This window comes from Taurulus bubalis, assembly GCF_910589615.1.
Source record: "Taurulus bubalis genome assembly, chromosome: 3".
Lineage (NCBI taxonomy): Eukaryota > Metazoa > Chordata > Actinopteri > Perciformes > Cottidae > Taurulus > Taurulus bubalis.
The window spans coordinates 33,510,926-33,528,208 of NC_136591.1; the positions used below are offsets into that span (position 1 = coordinate 33,510,926).

A 17,283-nucleotide genomic window follows, 5' to 3' on the forward strand; every position below is an offset into this window, starting at 1 on the left:
ACATTAAATGGTGTTCCCCAAAGCTCCATTCTTGGGCCTCTTCTGTTCAACATTTATAGTGTGTGCTCCTACTAACACAGATAATGGCAAACAACTAATTGTGTTTTCATAATTATGTAAACGACGGATGCATCTGATTCATAACGCTGCTGCAAGATACCTCACCAAGACCAGGAGAAAACACATTCTGAGCTTTTTGCACTGGCTTCAGGTGTGTTAAATAATTGATTTTAAAACATTAATCTTGGTTTATAAAGCACTGAACAGTTTAGGATCAAAATACATTTCTGATGCGAAAAAAAGGTTTTTACAGGGTTTCCATAGCTAATTTGCCATTTGTGACAATTGTGCAGAGGGTGTATTGTTATTTAACTCACCCATTAAATTGGGTTTAAAGTTATACCCACTTAAGGGCGTGGCTGCTTTGAGTGGATGCCATAACAGGTGGCTAGATGCTAGCTTCTGCTTGGTGTCACTTTAGCTAATTCAAGCCTCTTGTGTGCATGGTGTTGGTGCTTTTTTCATTCAAATATCAAAAATAAATTTGGCTTGATGTGTGGTTAATTGTACTAACGTTAACAGATCGTCCAAAAAGTTCTAATAGCATTATTTTAGTCCTATGTTAGCACTAATTAGCAGGTATCGGAATCTGCACTCACCATACGGCTTGTTAGCTTAGTTCATTGTACTAAAAGACAGCAGTTAATTACAGAATCATCTTGCTAGCGCTAGTTGGTAACTTAGTGTATGCTTTGCTAACGGTATGTGGCCCCGTCGGGCCGAGCTCTTTCCCAGCTCCACCCTTTCTTTCAAATACGGTAACCTCGTGCAAAAAAACCCCGAAATTCTAACCACCCCAAAATTCCAAACTCAAAGATTCAAAACAGTAGTACGCAAACCAATGGGTGAGACAATGTCCACTTATACAGTATAGGATTCCATTGCACTGTAGCTGTAGATTGTTTGATTTGCCTTATTCTAATTTCGCTATTCTAATACACTGAACTTTTTAATTCAATTCAAGAGGTATTTTTATATCGTCTGTTGTTTATCTCATGTAAGGAACTATGGTTTCCCTTGTTGGTTAACGGTTTTATGCAAAACAAACCTGCCTTTCCTAGAACCTTGTTGAACATCAGTTCAAACTGATTTCCTCCCTCTTCACTGTGTAGTTTTGTCTCTTGTTTCTCTGATCTGTGTCCAAAACACTGACAAAGATGTTTCTAGAACAAGCAGTCACCCAAAGAGGAAATGTTTTGCTTCTCAGTCAAGAGGACTCAGGGGTGCCTCTTTTAGATGGTAATATCAAGAGTCAACTTGACACTAACCTGTTCAGTATTTTAATTCATTAATTTCACTTAATTATGCGGGAGACGAAACAGCAAAGACAAACACATGCTGTGGGATGTGGAGGGTCGAAAGCACGGTTTCACTTTTTTCACGTCCATGTGCAACATAAAAAAATCTATTGGTCCACAAAGGATAGAATACCTGTACTGTGTGTAGTTCTAGAGGCATGTGTTAATCACACATTCTTCAAAACCACAGTGCTGTAGAATGGTCCAGTCAAGGGCAAGTCACTTAAGCAATGCTTTAATAAAAGGAAAAATGCATTCAATTTAAGGAACAATGTTTTTAAAAACGTGTTGCGTGATTTACCATAGTCGGCTTTAATGGACCACCATTCTGCATCCATCTGTTGGGACCTTCTGTCCAATGAGCCTGTAATTGAAAACACACAAAGAACTGATGTTCTGAGGGAGAAATAGATGAGGGTTATTTTGTCCAGAATGAAAAATGGCCATGACATGTTTCTGGGGTTTGATTGGGTTGTTGGTCAGAAGAAAGACTCAAAGCGATCACGCGGCCATCGCAATTTAGAAAAATACAAGCAAATTAAGATGAATAGAGATTAATGAAGATCATCACCACTTTGATGACACATGGATATCATACAGAAAATAAACCCTGCAATTAAGTGATACAAAGTCAGATTAAGAAATACATCTGTTCATTTGAAAATAGTCCGACGCAAGATTTCAGAGAGACAAAGATGTCTGAAAAACAATTTGTATATTAGTTTTACAATATGATTGCATATTCTTTGAGATATTGAAGGGTCGGTTTCATCTGCAGAGACATGATTTCCGAAGCTATCTACTCCAGATCTATGAAAGATTGCAACTTGCCACAAGCCAGCCAGCTCAATTTATAACTACCATACATGGAAATATAGCATAAGCACTGGATGTTTTAAAACCAGGCGGGACAGTGATTTAGGGGTTATATTTGACAGTACTTTGTTAGAGCAGAGGTTTCTCTACCAGTTCAGTCGCAATCAGTTTGTCCAAATCCAAAACGTCGAATCTATTTCACTCCAGCAAGTCTGCAGATGGTGGGCCTGATACCCTCCAGCCTATGCTGGGGAGGATGTAACTCTAGGCAATATAAGGCAATATAGTGCACATGTTTTTTTAGAAGCCCCTGTTTAGTCACTTTTTTGCAAAAGATTATGGCAGTGATTCTCAAACTTTTTGTGTCACGCTCCACTTTTGGAAGAGGAAAAATGTTCATGCGCCAACAAAAAACTGATCTCTGCGAGATCGGCTTTTCTGTTGTTTTTGTTTTGGCAAAACGCCAAGAATCGGTTAGTTGCTCATGCGCAAACGTAACCGGTTAACGGCGTAACATAAACATTTCCATTAAAGTACAGGCATTTCGCCTTGTATTTATTATTAATGACGTTTTATGTCGGTGTACTTTGTACTTTGTGAAGTTCTCATGTAGCCCATGGGGAGTTCTAAAACCACAAGGTAGCCGGTTTGATTCCTGTTCTCTCCATAGTTTGCATGTTGAAGTCTCTTTGAGCAAGACACTGAAGCTCCAGTTGCTCCCCAGGCACCTCACAGCAGCACACTGCTCCTAAATGACTAAGGATGGGTAAAATGCTGAGAATAATGTCTCCACTGTGGGACTGATAAAGGATTATAAAAAAATGTAAAAAATTAAAACATATTAAAAGAAAACTACATCCCCACTAGAGGGTCACGCCCCACAGTTTGAGAACCACTGGATTATGGTGAAAATCAACAACAGTTTGGGGTGATCATCAATTACAAACACTAGTTGAACGCAAAGGACCCAAAGTCATTGGACTAAACCCAGAAGGCTTGTCTGAGCCGGAGATACACACAACATCTATTTCCTGTCTGTCCTTCCTGAGATTTCTTCCAAAATTATTTTTGTGGAGTTTTTCCTTATCCAATATAAGGGGTCAAAGGACAGAAAACCCCATGAGGCAAACTTGTAATTTGTGATTGGGCGATATAAATAAAATTGACTTGATATTGAATGTGTATTTGCTTTGACTATGTTGACTATGTATTTGCCTACAATTACAACTTAAATTACTTTCAATTGCGGATAGATGAACAGTTTCTTTCTGTAAGGATTCCACTTCTTTTTTTAATTATTATTATTATTATTCTGTTATAGCTTATTTTGCCATTAACATTATTTACTAATTTTCTTCACTTCCAAAGTGTTTTTACAATGTAAGCTGCTTTGATTGACCACATTTTTTTCAATCTTTTTTCAATCTATTTTTCCAAGATAGAAAATGTTCTTCATCCCTCTGATGAATAAGACTTAGTAGAGTGCGGCATTTATACGTTGTCACCAGTTAATCTTGTCCATCAGCAGTCTATATAACGACTAACTAATAATTAATTTAGTGCATGTTGAATTTTTATTTGACCTTTCTTGAAAATCCCATAAAATAAATTTCTTTTTAAAGGGAATTCTGGCCAAAATGACATAATTACACACACCATGATAAAACCAACAATTTTTGAAGGTAAAAGAGTAAAAGAAAAAAGGAAGGGAAACAACACAGGCCTTTCAACACATCCAGCTATAATACATCAACTACATGAATTAAGAAAAATTGATTCCTTTGACCGTACACAATAAAGCAGCTGTTCTTCCCTTTTCTAAGGAGAGAGGGACATCCCTGAATTGAAGGCTGACAGTGGGATATTGATTGAGCAGCGAACCTTGGACACCACAGAGCCCACACCTCTTGCTCGCCCTCTCCTGTGTGAAGTATTGTTGTGGTCCCACTGTATGGAACAGACTGACCTTCATCAGAACAAAACCGATTCACTCTCTCAGTGAAACAATAAGATGCGTTATCATCTCTGAGTGTCACAGAAAAACGTTAACAATTATTTCTCAGAACATCCATCTGCTTTTGTTTGAAAAAAGGACAAGGAATGGAAATATCACTTTAAAATGTTGACTGAAGAGCCCATTAAAAGTCCATTTAAAGGATGTTGTGTTCAGTAAAAATGGTCTAATTGGAGTTTAAAGACCCTTTTGAACAAAATCTATATTTGCAGACCAATTTCGAACAAAGTAAGTGGATTTGTACACAAATGCTGTTGCTCTAAATACTACTATCTTGTAACATTTGCTTATATATCACTTATTTATGTCAAAATAGCTTGGCCAGACATATTCTATTTTATTTTCATTTTAATTAACTTAGTATTCTGCTTTGATTCATATTTGTTGGCGTTTAGCCTTTAAAAAACAAAAATGTTAACGCCTGGGCTTCAGACAATGTAAGCATAGATCAGAAAACCATGTATAGGTAAATGGACCCGTACTTGTGTCACACTTTTCTATTCTTCCGACCACTCAAAGCGCTTTAACACTGCATGACATTATTCACCCATTGGTGAGAGGAGCTACCATGCAAGGTGCCACATCAGGATTATCAAACATTCACACACCGTAGGTGCAGCTACAGGAGAAATAAGTGTTTAAAGGGGACTAGATGGAAAGGAGGTGGAAGGCAGTGCATTAAGTTCCTGAGATTGCCAGATTTGGTGCCATCCCCACATTGGAACAGTGCATAAGGCCGGTTTTAATTATCTTAAAACATCCGGTTTCCCAATGCAAAAATTCCCCAGCTACTTTTTTTGGTTTGTAGAAATAGGAATACCAAAAAGTAGACATTACATGTTTATGTCCTGCAATCAAAATAAGCCTCCGTAAGGAGCTCATAAACAAAGACAACTATCACCATTAACTCAAAGGTTTGACTGGAATTGTCCCTAAAATTCAAGTAATTCAAATAATTGAACAGTAGCTCATCAGCTCTGAAACACACTGAAAGTACGCTGTTTTGTAATCACATGTTTGCAGTTGAGGACATTGGTCCCTTTTTAGCTGAAGATTAACTATACATATTGATCTCATTTGAACTAGATCGCATAGTATTCACCAGTAGACACACACACTTTACCATTAAAGAATATGCTACTTAAGTTATATTGAAAAGTTTACAAAAGACACCAATGCCAGTGCAGTGATGAAGATACATAATCATATTGATAAGAAGCAAAAGGTTTACATGATATCAAAAGATTTCGACGCTCATGAGCAGTCCCCAAAAATGTTGTGGCCCCAGAAAAGCAGCAGATTTGCTCGAGAGGCCTCTGGGTGTTTCATAACCGCAAACAAGGAAAGAGTTGAACGGATTGTACATTTTAAAATCTTCAATCTATGTAACATATAACGGAGGGGGTAAAACATTGTTACGTTCAATGTTCCGATATCTCGCATAAACAAGGTTTTTGACCTGATGCTCTTTGCTCTTTGTTTGGCCAATGATTGACGAATGACTGGACAGTCCTGTTTATCTTACCGACATGCTAAAAGGAGCCCAATAACGTATCAGGAGATACCTCGGAGATTTCGTCGACTATGAGCAACTAGTATAAGGGCCTCACCATGGAGCTGTACATGCTATCTTTCCTCTTGGTTGCCCTCATCTGCACGGGTAAGATATATTAGCATCTTTGAATTGTAATTAATAATGAACAGACAATACTGTTTACAGGCGGGTGTAGCTGTCGGCACCAATGTCCGACAAGACTACGCGAAGACTTCGTCCATTACCTCCAGACTAGTTGATGGAAACGTGTCGAATTTGCATTTCTATTTGTGACATTTTAGAAGTTTGTTTAAATTTTGCTTGACAATTTAATGGAAATAAGGCTCATGAACAACTCATTTGTATTAGACCTGAATGACTGAGTCGGTGTCACAGCTATTGCCATTGACAAGTTGAAACCTACCTCGACACAAATATCATATATGGTTCACCACAGGGTTACATTTTAAATCACTTTTTTTTCTTGCCGATGCCTTCACTTGACTCTACAAAAAGGACCAGATGATGTTGCAATAACTGTTGTGCAGATGATACACATTTACTTACTTATAAATATTAATTGTTTTTGGCATGTTAAAGCGCTTTCAGCAACTTTTATTGAAGCAAGTGCAACATTGTTCTGTTGGTCCACTTAAACCATCTTTTAAATTTCCAGAAGAACCTTTGGGGCCGGATATCAAACCTCCAGCCAGCAGTTAGATGTTTTGTGAAATAAGACTGCAACTTAAATGAGAAGACTGATATCACTCATGTCTAAAGCCAACGAAGAAGGGTAGCTTAGCTTAAATGTCAAAACTATTGCTTCAAGCCATTTGCATGAATTTGAAAAAAATATATTTACTCAAATTTTTTATTTTAGCCCCATATTCTTTTTTTGTGTTTCCAACGATGCCATTTCACCAAAGTCAAACTAACAACATAACTTCCAAATGTCACATTTCTCTGCTTCTGAACTGGTTTGAACAGTCTGGAGCTGAAACTTGTTTCCCTGAATCCTCTTACACAAACCAAAGGTCACAACCCTCAAACTGATGCACTTTGGAGCTTGGGCCTGAATGTGATACAATGTCTATCCCAAAAACCTAATCGAAGCCTAAATGTCTAGATTACAATTCAATTCTAAAACTAGATACTGTTGGATGTATAGGTTGCTGTGAGAGAGCAGTAAAGATAATGTACCTCTCACAACACTTCCTGTAACTTCTGTTTTCCTCCCACGTTGTTTGACATAGTCAGAAAATCACAATATTGGTCATTTAGTCAACATGGGTTTTCCCAGTAAACTTAAAAATATGATGGCGCAATTGGCAAATAGACGGCATTGTTGAGTGCCTTTCTGCCTTCTGGACAAAAGGCAGAAAGAGTGGCGGGCCGTCAGGGCCCGATAAGCCTTCTCTGCTGGCCTAAACAGAATCACAAAGTTATAGCTATTTTATAATTTAATTTGTTTTCACAAATACACTACAGTTAAACATCTGATGCAACTATGACTAGACGGCAGTGAATGCGCAGGTAGAAAATCCACGGCCCGCCACTGAACAATACTAAGGCGGGTAAAAATAGACAAACTTCTCCTTTATCAGGGCAAAAACTCACTGAGTAACATCAACTCTAATTGGGTCAGCGGATTGAATCACTAAACATAAGAAAAATGAACATGTTAATATCTCTTCCATTTTGAAAATATAGCCTATATGTATACTCTAAACATATGTATGGTTGTGTATTTACAGTGTGCATATATTTTGGTCTTTTTACATAGTTTCTGGTTTACCTTCTTACATAAAACCTGAAACCAAGCTCAAGCTCAGATGACATTAATGACAATTGTATATTTCATATTTATGCCTCTAATTTCAGTTAGTGGTACTGAGGTGGACGGCTACGCTAAAACTGAAGGAGCATGGATCCTCTCGCTGCAGAGAAAACAGTTCTCAACAAACACTGTGCCGGAGTGTGCCGTCAAATGTGACTCTGAAACAACCTTCACATGCAGGTAAGGTCACGCTTTTAAGAATCACACTTTTACCTTTAACTTACGATCAAACTTTTACATTTGAGGCTTGGACTCATGACCCGACACCTGCTGTGTTTCCACAGGTCTTTCATGTATATTGAAAAGGACCAAGAGTGCTGGATAGCAGCGGCTAACTCTAAATCAGAGATGCTCATGCGAAGAAGTAGCACCACATTATATGAAAAAAAAGGTAAGTCATATTGTCTTTTCATTAGCATAAGTAAGGAAGTCTTTTTTTTATTTTATTACAATGTCCTGTCTTTGTGTCCAATGCCTTTTGACACATACTGCAAGGTCTACACACTGCTCCAGTTTAGATTCTTCATGATATTTAGTCTCCATTACATTGTGGTCAATGCTATGTTGTATGATCAGCGATGTTTGGACAGGGTCGGCAAACACAGTGAAGAGATGTCGCACATTGAACACGACTTCAAATCAGATCAATTAATTCTGGGAATTTTCTAATAAATAAGTTCACTAGATAATAATTAGATTATTGGACCCTGCTGCACATTGTACAGTGAATGCTACGTAGGAGTATTTGTGTCAGGCAAAAGGGAAAGTCGTAATTTCAGCATGTGTGCTAACACCAGTAGTTTGATTTAATCTCAAAAGTCAACATTTCAACTTTATTTACCAAGTAGTACTTTATTCGTAACATTTCAACTTAATTTTCAAAATACATATTTTTTGTCTCTTATTCCTGGCACGGATACCAAAAGTTTGTCCTTCTTCCTCACATTTTGACATAAGGAATTCTTCCTCCTCTTATTCTTTTGCCTTGTGCATTGCACTAATACTCTTCCATACGATACTAAAAGTGTCCGTTGGTGTATATTGTGTTTTTGTTTTGTCTAGAATACCTCCTGGAGTGTATAAATGGATTAGGAACAGATTACAGAGGAACAAAGAGCAAGACAAAAACAAGGAAGACATGTCAGAGATGGGCAGCAAAATACCCACACAGGCCTAAGTATGTATTCACGTATCATCCTGTTACTTTACACATCACATCCTAACCCTTTTTGAGATATCCTTATAAATATTTTCCTATAATTCTTCTCAATGTGTCTGCTGCAGCTTCACACCGGATGAACACCCACTAGCAGACCTGGAGTCAAACTTCTGCAGAAACCCTGATGGAGACAGCGGCGGACCCTGGTGTTACACCACCGACTCCAACACCCGCTGGGAACACTGCAATGTGACCAGCTGCACTGGTAACATTCATATGTTGTGTCTTTTGTTTACTTGTTTGTGTGTGATATTGATGATGCTTTGGCACAAACCTATTCCCCCGCTATTTCACGCTCCACCATCTAATTTGAGTGTGGAAAATATTAGTGTAGTGTCAAATGCACTGTAGAGTGCCCTCCAAGGTTTCTACAGAAGATCAAAATAGCAGATAAGTAGTGTGATGTGTCTGTGCTCGCTCCATTACAGAGGAGTGTATGCACTGCAGTGGCGAGGACTACAGAGGCAAAATCTCCACTACAGAAAGCGGCTTCACCTGCCAGCGCTGGGACTCCCAGAAACCTCAGAACCATGGCTACATCCCCAGCGTGTAAGACCACAAACAGCACATCCATCAATCAATCAACCACAAGCAGGATTGAATGATATTCAATCAATCAAAAACCTTGTTTTCCTTGCCCAAAATGTTTCCATGTGCTTCCTCTAGTCTTCCAGAGAAGTACCTTGAGGAGAACTACTGCAGAAACCCAGATGGAGACCCCAAACCGTGGTGCTTCACCACCAGCGCCTCCAAACGATGGGACTTCTGCTCCATACCGCGCTGCAGTGCGTCTTTCTGTTTAATTTTTTTTTCTTTTATCTCTGCCCTATTTCCCATATGAATGCCGAAATGTATTTATAAGCAATATGGCAAGTAGAACTGCAGCTTTTGAGAAGTGTAGATAATATGTGCACTCAACCCTTAATCTGCCGTGGTAGCTGTGAGCAAGATTGCTGCTACGAACCGACCAGAATATATGATATATGAGAGAAAAATGATAATGTTTAGATTTATATTATTATTATTTCACACATTTAAATGCAATACAGATTATTTCAATTGCATCACAGAGGTCCTAAAAGATGGTAAGCACGCAACGACGCATGTACATCCTCTAATTATTGATAATTATGTAACAATCCTATTTTGACAGTTTGGTTTTTTAGTGCCATTGTTATGGTATTTTTTTTAAACAGTGCTGCTCCTGTTTTTTTCGGTGAGTTCTAACCGGTCCATCTCGTCTTCTTTCTTCAGCGTCAGAGCCTCCCACCGTCGTCCCGGACCTGACCTGTGCCACCGGTGAAGGTTCAGCGTACCGAGGAACGATCGCCGTGACGGAATCTGGCAAAAGTTGCCAGAGCTGGTCGACGCAGACGCCACAGAAACACAACCGCTCGCCAGACAACTACCCCTGCAAGTAAGCTCTGCAACAGGAACATTGTGTTTCATAAAAGAGGGACCTTTGCTTGCTTTTATCTTTGGGTTTTCCTGTGTTCATCATTGCTACCGTCTGTTGTTTGTCAGAGGCCTGGATAGCAACTACTGTCGTAACCCCGACAACGAGAGGAAGCCCTGGTGTTACACCACGGACGCGGCGACCCGCTGGGAGTACTGCAAGGTGCCGAGCTGTGGGGACGCAGCCGGACCAGGTGGGACACAGGTCATTTAGCAAATCTGAGCCGTGATATGGTAACATGATTCAGATAAATGCTCATTAGTGTCCTGAAATCTGCTCATGCACTTTTAAGAAAGAGTACATCTGCAAAGGATGGACAAAGGACTTGCAAAGCTGTATGAGTTGAATTAAATGAACTTGATTTCTCATCCAATTACAATCATGTTAATGACATACAATGAATCAGTCTGACTTTTGCTGTTCATCGGGCTGCAGATGAGCCAGTGATCCCCACAGAGGAGGAAGACTGTTATACCGGGGACGGGACGAGTTACCGTGGCGTAACGTCAGAGACCATCAGTGGGAAAAGATGTCAGAGCTGGAGCGCCATGACTCCTCACAACCACGAGAAAACTCCACGGAACTTCCCCAAAGCGTGAGCAGCAAATAGAGACGATACATTTTGTTTATAAAAAATGCAGATATTACCCTTTTTTTAACTCTTATTTTCCAAATTCATTAGGCCTGAACGTTTCAGGCAAAATAGTTAGTATCAACTTCATAAAAAGTCAAGTTCAGAGGATAGCACATTCAAAAAGCCAATGAGATTTTTCCATCCAATTAAATCTGTGGCAAACAATTCATGATACTTACACGATTTGTCAAGACAATCTTCACAAAAGAACACCACATTTTTTGAAGCATAAAAGTGAAAGTTAATATTAGGCAATCAACAAATGACACCACGGTCACAAATGTGTTCAAGTGATGAGGTTTAGTAGTCTCATTTAGCCAATTTTTAAAGACACATTAAAGCTTCAAAATTGATGGAAGAGGTATTTACTGATGTATTTTATTTCGTAGAACAAAACTTTAAAACCTCTACAGCTTGTAGTAACTCCAGACTTTATGTCAGGCATCTGAACAAAAACACATTCTCCAAACTGATTGACTTTTATCTGAAAGAACCAGAAGTTTTAGGACATATTCCTTTAGCTACTAAAACCTGAGGCAAATCCTGCCCCCTGGTGGCAAATCGAATATTGTATATAATACAAACAAGGCAACGGAGATTAGTTGGTCCCTTTCAGGTTTGATTCTAGGAGTAAAATATGAAACCTTGAAGGATCGTGGTTCCTGCTGACCTGAAGTTCCAGCTTTTCTCTTTCAACAGGGACCTCAGGAGGAATCTGTGCAGGAATCCTGACGAAGACAAAGCTCCCTGGTGTTACACCACAGACCCCAGTGTCCGCTGGGAGTACTGTAACTTGGAAAAATGCTCCAAACCCACACCTAGACCTCCTAATCCCCAGGAACCCTCAACCACCACCCGGACCGAAACACAGAGCGGTACATTCTTAAACTTTCTAACTGGGCATTTGTCAGATTTCTTTAGCTAATTTCATCCTATTTTTGCCAACACATTCTGTCTTTTGCTGTGTTAGACTGTAAGATTGGAAATGGAGATACATACCGGGGTCAAACCTCCATCACCATTCTGGGTGTGACCTGCCAGGCCTGGGGTGCCCAGAGCCCTCACCCACACACCAGCTTCACCCCACAATCTCACCCTACTAGGGGTCTGGAGGGCAATGTAAGTGTGTGCGCTCCGGTGTGAACCATTTTAAGTCGCCAACTTTTGCAGGCTTTTTGCCCTCTGGATTTAATAAGTTACTGTGAGGAACTATTAACTCGCTGTGCAGTCTCAGTTTGATGCCTCTATATCACCTACATAAGTAACCAAGACCATCAGCTTGAAGTCTGACTATTTCTATGTAGTTATTCTTCATGCTCGTAACAACATGTGTCAGATTCTGGCAAAACAGATGAAATCATGCATCATAGCTTAGATGGTAAAAGTTGGTAATACTTGTTGTTTATATAGTTAACAGATTATGCCCTTGTGTGACCCTGTTAGCAATGCAGAAACCCAGATGGCGATGTGAACGGGCCGTGGTGCTACACTACTGACAGGAACAAGAAATGGGACTACTGCCAGATCCCTGACTGTGGTATGTGAACGCTAACAGTCGGTAGAACTGTGCCCATCTATCCATCATCTTCCACTTACCCGGGGCTGGGTTGTGGGGGCAGCAGGTTTAGCAGAGTATTCCACAGTCCCTCTCCCGAGCAACGCTTTCCAGCCCTTCCTGGGAACCCTGAGGTGCTCCCAGGCCAGACATACATATATATATATATATATATATATATATATATATATATATATATATATATATATATATATATATACATATATATATATATGAAATATATAATCTCTCCATCATGCCAATTGGTTCCCATTGACGTGTCATCTGTTGCCACCAAAAGGTCAAAATATTCACTTCATTCTTGTCAGCATCAGATGTACTTTGAGTATTCTAACAAATCAAAATATTGTCATTTTACCATTCTAATCGGGTCCATGTTATCATGTTAATGTTGGCCTTCTGAAAATGATAAAAAAGTTCACATACTATAATGTGAACATGCTCATCTTGTATACTATATGTTTACAAAGATAACATGATAACATGTGCAAAGATAAGTATTTGCAGGTTTTTAGACTAGACTAAAAAACAAAGATGCCCTTGACTCTGTAGGGGATTTAATTAGCTAACTTGTTGCTAATCAACAACAAAAGGATGCAGGCCTTACCTGAACCTCAGCTATTTATAATAACTGAACTGATGGTGACACTTTGATGAGGAGTAATACAATTTATTTCGGTTTTGGACAAAATCAAGCAATGAGAGGACATCAAATTTGTCCTTGAAAAATGTCTACACATTTTTGTTTTTGATACTTTTTAGACTTCAAGATCAAGTAAATAATCTGATAACACATGAACAGAAAATGGAAATAAACATTGATTGCAGCCGTAAATCACAAGTTATTCAGCCCCCAATCTAAGTTCATCAGAACCTGAAAAACTGTACCTTAAAATGATGAAAGCTGATTCAACTAGAGTTGATTCATGCATGCTAAAAAGCCCGCTGTAAAGAGGATACTCTGTTGTGATTTATCATGATAGATGATAAATCACAACCCCTCAGGTCAAACCTTCTCCCAATGTCTGTACACCTTGAGGCTTTTTCAATGATACCAATTAAAACATTAAACATTCCTGACTGTAAACTTCTTTTTGCAGCCGGATTAGCATGTGGAACGCCAGTCACCAAACCAAAGCGCTGTTTTGGTCGTATTGTGGGAGGCTGCATCTCTAAACCTTACTCGTGGCCCTGGCAAATCAGCCTCCGGACCAAGTGAGTAGAATCAAACTGAAATATCAGAAAAATATATGTGATGTTGGCAAAAAAAAGCTGCAATTTTGTATTGATGCAAAAAGTGACTATAGCCCCAGTTTGACCCATGTAATAACACACATGGGGTCACATAAGTAACCTTTTTTGTATGTTCAAGATAATTAATCGTCTATGTTTGAAACACTCCAGCCAGTCACAACTTTTTTTTTAATCAGCAGAATCTTTTTTTTCCATTTATATAGTTTGAAGAGTCTTTGACGATTCTTGAAACACATTCAAAACCGCAGTAAATATTTTTTAAACAACCTTCTGAATTTTTCAAACATTGCCATTTGGAGTAATGGATGTTAACCTCTGTGACCGGAATGTATGCGAATACATGGGCGTCACAAACTGGGGCTAACAATAAGCAATAATTTGATAATGCGACTGTGGTATTTAGATATTGGAAAATCTTAATTGATTTTAATCAGCAAAATAAACCCATATTTCACAGAGCATGACCCTCTTTTCTTAGTGTCAAAATCAAAGCAGAGGTCACGCGTCAACATTTGCAAACCCAGTGAACACATTTAATATTATGTTAAAGCAGGAATGTGTTTTTCTTTAAGAATTCAAGAGAAAAAATGTAATTAAACCATCACAAGTCAAATTTAGACTTGTGAATTGATGCATCTGAAAGGGATAGTTTGTCATGTCCACCCTGCTCTTTAGGTTGAGGACATTTAATTATTTCCTGTTCGTCTTAGTCAAAAAAACCTGCCCGATCAAGGCAGGTTTTCCCTCTAAAGGCAGGTTGATCCAACAGCCTGCTAAAGGGTGGAAATGCTCATTGTTACAATACTGCCTTGAATACAATGTAAAAAAAATGGTATTATACATGATTGGAATGAATACACACCATTTGTAAAGAAAGTCATATTTTCCAGACTTATATTTTTGGAGGTGGAGAAATAGAGAAACCTTATATGAGCAGTGGTCTGTGGCCATATATTACAGTATTTTGTATTCGTTACTTTCTTATTTTTGATTTTACTTGAAATGTCTGTAAACGTCCATGTGTTGTATCCACCTTGAAAACAAGATTTGATTATTAAAATAATATCAGGTATTTAAAAAAGATCTTATACCTCTCTTTTGTCCCACTGAAATACATTCCTGTGTGTCTTTCTACAGCACGGGGATACATTTCTGTGGAGGAACTCTGATTCACCCTCAGTGGGTCCTCACTGCTGCACACTGCCTGGAAAGGTCAGGTCAAAACACATCTGAAGACCAAATCCATTCATAACACAGCCACTGGATAACTATAGCATATGTATAAATGTGTGTGCACTGCAGGTCCAAACGGCCTTCGGCCTACAAGGTGCTGCTGGGTATCCACACAGAGAGAGCCATTGAGCTGTCCAAACAAGAGAGGAACCTGAACAAGCTGATTCTGGGACCCAACGGAGCCGACATCGCTCTGCTCAAACTGGAGAGGTGAGTCAGAGCTGGTGCGAGCATCCTTCCTTTACTCACTATTGCCACGCGGTGGTGGAAAGTAACCAAGTGAGTTTTGAGGTACGTTGAGTGTTTCCATTAAATACTTCTCCCCCACTACAGTTCAGAGGCAAATATTGTACTTTTTACTCCACGAGGAAATAATAAGGTAGCAATATTTGCACGATATCTATAGAAAATTTGACAGAAAAAAAACGTATAATAATGCTATCGATCAAATTCATCTTTAACTTTATTAATTGTTTGTCTCTTTTTTTAAATATATATATTAGACTAAAAAAACAAGAGTGTAGAGATAGTCTGTAACCATAACTGTATATATTACACTATTTAAGAGGTGCTAGATTATTCACACAAGATTACCACTATAACCAATGCGTCTGGACTGTTGGTCTAGGCACAAATGGCAAAATAAAAAAACCTTGAACCTTAACACAGGTATCAATATTGATGTATTTTTTTAAATATCACAATATTAGTATATTGCAACAGCCCTAAACGGATAAAATAATGAATTGAATGCATTACTAATGCTTGTGGTAGAGTATTTCTACACTGTGGTATAACTATTTTTACATAGAAGTCGTACTTGCTTTGTGCTTTCAGGCCGGCGCTAATAAATGACAAAGTCCTGCCAATTTGTCTGCCAGAGAAGGACTACATTGTTCCCAGTTCAACTGAGTGTTATGTCACCGGATGGGGTGAAACTCAAGGTATGTAACCCTGTGTGTGTGTGTGTGTGTGTGTGTGTGTGTGTGTGTGTGTGTGTGTGTGTGTGTGTGTGTGTGTGTGTGTGTGTGTGTGTGTGTGTGTGTGTGTGTATATGATTGAGAGGACTAGTTCAAGAGTGGGGTCATTTTTAAAAGTGAGGAGAGTTTGGTCAGTTCTCACTCTACAGATTATTTGTTATCTGTTGCCAGATCTGTATCAATTGTGTTGCCAGATCTGTATCAATAGTGTAGAAAGTATAGAAGCCAAATAATCAGAAATTATCTCATATACAAGCCAAAGTTAACATATTTGATATTGTGTTGCTTTTCATGCTTCGTGAACTCCTTGTGCAATATTCTTCAAATTTGGCACAAACTTCCACTTGCAAGGATGGATGAATGAGAATGTGAAGGTCAAAGGTCACTGTGACCGCTCAAAACACGTTTTTTGGCGATAACTCAAGAATGAATATACTAATCATGACAATTTCACACAATTGTTTAATAAGATAAAATGTTGATGGGATGACATTCTGGACAGACATGGATGTAACTGCCACTTGACAGGTTGGCGCAGGCGTACGTCCACAATGCAGTAACTCTAATTAAGAGGTACACAAGATATTCTGAACCTAAATAAATGTGTGGCGGTGTGTTGCAGGTACCGGGGGTGAAGGCATCCTGAAGGAAACTGGTTTCCCTGTGATCGATAACAAGGTCTGCAATCGCCCATCGTACCTGAACGGCAGAGTCAAGGATCACGAGATGTGTGCTGGGAACATCGAGGGAGGAACAGACAGCTGCCAGGTACGAAACACCCAGACACAATTATAGAAACTGGGGAAGAGAGGTCAGTAGAATTGGCCACTAAGCTAAGAAAGAATGGCTGAATTTCCGATATCTTGAATTGTTTGTAAATATCAAACCTATCTCGATCGGTTGCTGGATGTGCATTTTCCATATCCGTGTCACATGTAGGACAATAACTGTTTTGTCAGCAGTTGAACTTAGAGCCATGGCATTTGTTCTCCCTGCAGGGCGACAGCGGCGGCCCTCTGGTGTGTCACACACAGAACAGCTACATCCTGCAGGGAGTGACATCATGGGGCCTGGGATGCGCCAACGCCATGAAGCCCGGCGTCTACGCTCGAGTCTCCAAGTTTGTTGACTGGATCGACAGAACCATCAAAGCCAATTAATGAGAACGAGTCAGAAAGTGACCGTTCGTTGTGCTTTCTGAAGACTTTAACGTGGGAGAAGTGTTCTGCTCCTACTGAAGTTAGTCTGGTATTATCCGATATTAACAGGTGCTTTTGTGGTGGAAACATAATAAGCAGATCATGTTCCTGCATTTGTGACGTGACACTTTGTTTTCTGTAACAGTTGAACAATAAAACTGAATGCAAAGGAA

At 39.2% G+C, this 17,283-nt stretch overlaps 1 protein-coding gene across 1 annotated transcript; it reads left to right on the plus strand.

The window, feature by feature from the left end:
* Positions 1-5,799: 5,799 nt before the first annotated feature.
* Positions 5,800-17,161, plus strand: plg (plasminogen; the record flags this gene model as incomplete). Its single annotated transcript, XM_079215785.1, has 19 exons — positions 5,800-5,848; positions 7,604-7,739; positions 7,844-7,950; positions 8,622-8,736; positions 8,844-8,983; positions 9,207-9,327; positions 9,445-9,563; positions 10,033-10,195; positions 10,303-10,427; positions 10,670-10,829; positions 11,568-11,743; positions 11,839-11,987; positions 12,312-12,405; positions 13,545-13,659; positions 14,836-14,910; positions 15,001-15,141; positions 15,769-15,875; positions 16,534-16,679; positions 16,910-17,161. The coding sequence occupies 19 exons, from the start codon at positions 5,800-5,802 to the stop codon at positions 17,069-17,071; spliced, it is 2,400 nt and encodes a 799-aa protein (XP_079071911.1). The 3' UTR covers positions 17,072-17,161.
* Between the last annotated feature and the right edge of the window lie 122 nt (positions 17,162-17,283).